The sequence below is a fragment of the Eimeria maxima genome, genomic scaffold (genome assembly GCF_000499605.1).
Source record: "Eimeria maxima Weybridge genomic scaffold, Emw_scaff850, whole genome shotgun sequence".
In the NCBI taxonomy this organism is placed as follows: Eukaryota; Apicomplexa; class Conoidasida; order Eucoccidiorida; family Eimeriidae; genus Eimeria; species Eimeria maxima.
Window position 1 is genome coordinate 11,192 of NW_013564003.1, and position 4,289 is coordinate 15,480.

General features: G+C 44.6%; 1 protein-coding gene across 1 annotated transcript; it reads left to right on the top strand.

Annotated features, from left to right (window-relative positions):
* Positions 1-1,655: 1,655 nt before the first annotated feature.
* EMWEY_00044350 (ubiquitin-conjugating enzyme e2, putative) lies at positions 1,656-3,269 on the top strand (the record flags this gene model as incomplete). Its single annotated transcript, XM_013479044.1, has 3 exons — positions 1,656-2,222; positions 2,642-2,758; positions 3,132-3,269. 3 exons carry the CDS (start codon positions 1,656-1,658, stop codon positions 3,267-3,269), a joined length of 822 nt encoding a protein of 273 aa, XP_013334498.1.
* Positions 3,270-4,289: the final 1,020 nt, after the last annotated feature.

Sequence of the window (4,289 nt, forward strand, 5' to 3'; positions counted from 1 at the left end):
GAGTAGACATACTAGGTGTAAATATATTTTCTTTCCACCATTGTGTAGATAAATTATATTTATTTATATAATTATTTTTAATAAGAAATCTATTTGTATAAATTAATTCATTTTGTTTACTCCAATTACGACGACTAGGTGGTGTATATTTACGTTGCTGCTGCAGTATATAATATTGCTGCTGCTGCTGCTGCTGCTGCTGCTGCTGCTGCTGATGCTGCTGCTGCTGCTGCTGCTGCTGATGCTGCTGATGGATATAATGGGGATAAGGATGGGGTAGGTCATTATTATGTATATATGTAATAGGGGTGAGGTAGATTGAGAAGAGACGGAGACGAGTGTGCTGCTGCTGCTGCATGCTGCTGCTGCTGTTGCTGCTACTGTTCCTGCTGCTGCTGCTGCTACTGATGCTGCTGCTTGAGGTGTCTCTAAGTAGGCGTACATATGGTATGGATAGTCGCATGCAGCAGCAACCAACAAATCCTCCATGAGGATTTCCTATAGAGACAAGTGCCGCCATTGTTATAAACAAGCAGCAGCAACAACAACAACAGCAGCAGCAACTTCAGCAGCAGCTGCTGCTGCAATAGCAGCAGCAGCAGCAGCAAAAGAACAGGAGGGAACTATCGCCCCAACAACTTCCTGCTGCTCCTCACTGCTGACAATGTGTATTATGTCTTGTCAAATGCAGCAGCAGCAGCAGCAGCAGCAGCAGCAGCAGCTGCTGCTGCTGCTGCACAGCTGCTACTGCAGCAGTCTGGGCTCCTTGAAGCAAGAAGGAGTAGCTGGCTATGCTGCTGCTGCTGCTGCTGCAGAGTTTGTAGCTGCTGCTGCCTCGGGCACAGTGTGTTGCTGCAGTGTCTCGACGGCAGCAACAGGGGGGAGCAGAAAAATTTTGCTGCTGCAGCAAAGAAGAAGAATTCTTCTGTGTGTATTTAGCAGCAAATTAAATAATTAATTAATAAAAATAAATTAAATATATAAAAAGAAAGGAAAAATATAAGTTGCTGCAGTTTAGGGGGCCCCCAGGCTGTATAGACAGCCAGTGCTGCTGCTGCTGCTGCTGCTGCTGCTGCAGCAGGACGACTGCTGCATGCAGCAGCAAAAGGAGTTAAATGAATAAGTTAAATAAGATATATATATTATTTTCTATTTTATACACAAATAAATAACTCTTTTAATTACTGCAGCAGCTGCAGCAGCTATATTAGCAGCAGCAGCAGCAACACGAGCAGCAAGCAACCAGTTAGAGCAGCACCAACAGCAGCAACAACTCCAGCAGCAGCAGCTGCTGCTGCTCCAACAGCAGCAAATATAACACAAGAAAAGAAATATATCTGTTAATTGTTTATCTATTTTCTTTTATATTCCTCCTTAGTGTAGGTGTATACTCTGCTGCAGCTATATCAGTGCAGCAGCAGCAGCAGCAGCAGCAACACCAGCAGAATTAGTAGCAGCAATAGCAGCAGTAGCATAAGCATATAGATATAGTTGTGGTGTTGGTAGGTAGCTGCTCTCCATCTGTCCCCAGCAGCAGCAGCAGCAGCAGCAGCAGCAGCAGCAAGACCTGCCCCCAAGCCATCCCAAACTGCAGCAGCAGTAACAGCAACAACAACAACAGCAGCAGCAGCAGCAGCAGCAGCAGCAAAGGGAGAATGCTGCGGCTATACGGTTCTGGTCGTCGCAGGGCCATGGAGGAGAAGAACAATGCTGCATCAGGGGAGGGATCATCAGATGCAGCAGCAGGAGGAGGAGGAGGAGCAGCAGGAGGAGGAGGACAAGGAGCAAATGCAGCAACAGGAGCAGCAGCAGGAGCAGGAGCAGCAGCAGCAGCAGCAGCAGCAGCACCACGTATGCTAGCAAGTGATTTACGTTTACAGAAAGATTTAGAGGATTTAGATTTACCACCTAATTGTTCTCTTGTATCTATACCATCAGAGTCTGCTGCTGCTGCTGCTGCTGCTGCTGCTGCTGGAGTACCTGTTGCTGCAGCAGCTAGAGTAGCAGCAGCAGCAACAGCATCAATAGAGACATCAGAAGAATCGCATTCAGCAGCAGCAGCAGCAGCAGCAGCAGCAGCAGCAGCAGCAGCAAGTCTACAAACATTTTTATTAACAATTATACCTGATGAAGGATATTGGCGAGGAGGAAGAATACATTTTATTATTCGTCTTCCTTATAATTATCCACATGATCCACCTAAAGTTAAATGTACTGATAAAGTAAGGGTTTAGGGTTTAGGGTTTAGGGTTTAGGGTTTGTGATGGTTTATTAGGGTTTATTAGGGTTTATTAGGGTTTATGACGGTTTATTAGGGTTTATTTGGGTTTATTAGGGTTTATTAGGGTTTATGGGTATATAAGAGGGTTTACGAGGGTTTACTATTGTATATAAATGTATATTAGTGTATATTATTGTTTATTAGTGTTTATTAGTGTTTATTAATGTTTATTAGTGTTTATTATTGTATATTAGTGCTTATTAGTGTTTATTAGTGTTTATTAGTGTTTATTAGTGTTTATTAGTGTTTATTAGTGTTTATTAGGGTATATTATGGTTTTTTAGGGTTTAGGGTTTAGGGTTTAGGGTTTAGGGTTTAGGGTTTAGGGTTTAGGGTTTAGGGTTTATGGTGTATATACAGATATATCATCCAAATATAGATATAAAAGGAAATGTTTGTCTAAATATACTCAGAGAAGATTGGAAACCTGTACTCTCTCTCTCCTCTGTTATATATGGATTGCTGCACCTTTTTCTTGTTAGTCCTGCTGCTGCTGCTGCTGCTGCTGCTGCTGTTGTTGTTGTTGTTGTTGATGGAAACCTGTACTCTCTCTCTCCTCTGTTATCTATGGATTGCTGCACCTTTTTCTTGTTAGTTGGTTGCTGCTGCTGCTGCTGCTGCTGCTGCTGCTGTTGCTGCTGCTGCTGCTGCTGCTGCTGCTGCTGCTGCTGCTGCTGCTGTTGGTGGATGGCTGTAGTATTCCCTCCCTCATTTCTCTGATTCTTTCTAAATAATGTTGCAACTGTTGCTGCTGCTGCTGTTGCTGTTACTACTACTACTGCTGCTGCTGCTGTTGCTGCTGCTGCTGCTGCTGCTGCTGCTGCTGCTGTTGCTGCTGCTGCTGCTGCAGGAGCCTAACCCTAATGATCCATTAAATCAAGAAGCAGCAGCAACATTAAAGGTAGATGCTGCTGCATTTGGTGATAAAGTTCGCAGCAGCATGAGGGGATTCTCTATTGATAATATACAATTTACTCCTATTATCTAGCTGCTGCTGCTGCTGCTGTTGCTGCTGTTGCTGCTGTTGCTGCTGCTGTTGCTGTAGTAGCTCCTGTTGTTGTCGTCATATGCTATACTGCTAGGGTTGCTGTTCTTGCGCATGCATTATTATTTTTTTGCTGCTGCTGCTCTAATTGCTGCTGATGCTGCAGCACAAACAATAATAGCAGCAGCAGCAACTGCAGCAATAGCAGCAATAGCAGCAACTGCAGCAATAGCAGCAACTGCAGCAGACAATGCTTAGTATACTATGTTGGTCTTATGCTGCATAGATTGAATACATGCAGCCATCAACTCCACTGTTTGCTGCAGCGGCTATTGCAGCAGCAGCAGCAGCTGCTGCTGCTGCTGCTGCTGCTGTTGCTGCTGCTGCTAGTTTTCTTGCAACTAGAGGTAGTCTTTTGAGCATTGCGGTGTATCGACAAATAGTTTATAAAGAAATAATAGTTCCTGCATGCATGCAGCAGCAGTACCTGCTGCTGCTGCTGCTCCTGCTCCTGCTCCTGCTGCATCTGCTGCTGTAGTTTATTGTAGCAGCAGCAGCAGCAGCAGCAACAGCAACAGCAACAGGAGATTGGAGATGTATACAGAAGCATCTACACTGAGTTGTGTATGCTGCTGCACAGCAGCAAAACTAGCTGCTAGCTGCTGATGCAGCAGCAGCTGCTGCTTTTGCTGCTGCTGCTGCTGATCCATAACAGCAGCAGCAGCAGCAGCAACAGCACGTGCTGCTAAGAGTAGGTGTCAATTGCAACTCCCCTTTGGGGTGTATAGGCAGCTTGAGGTGTATATCTTGAGGTGTATATGCAGATACACCTGAATTGAATGCATGCAAATTGTAGAGCAGCAGCAACAGAAGCAGCAGCAACAGAAGCAGCAGCAACAGCAGCAGCTGCAGATACACCCTAATTAAGGTGCAGATACACCCCAATTTATTTATGCTGTCTTAGCAGCAACGAAATATTCCCTCTTGTTAGTATATATATATATATATATATATATATATATA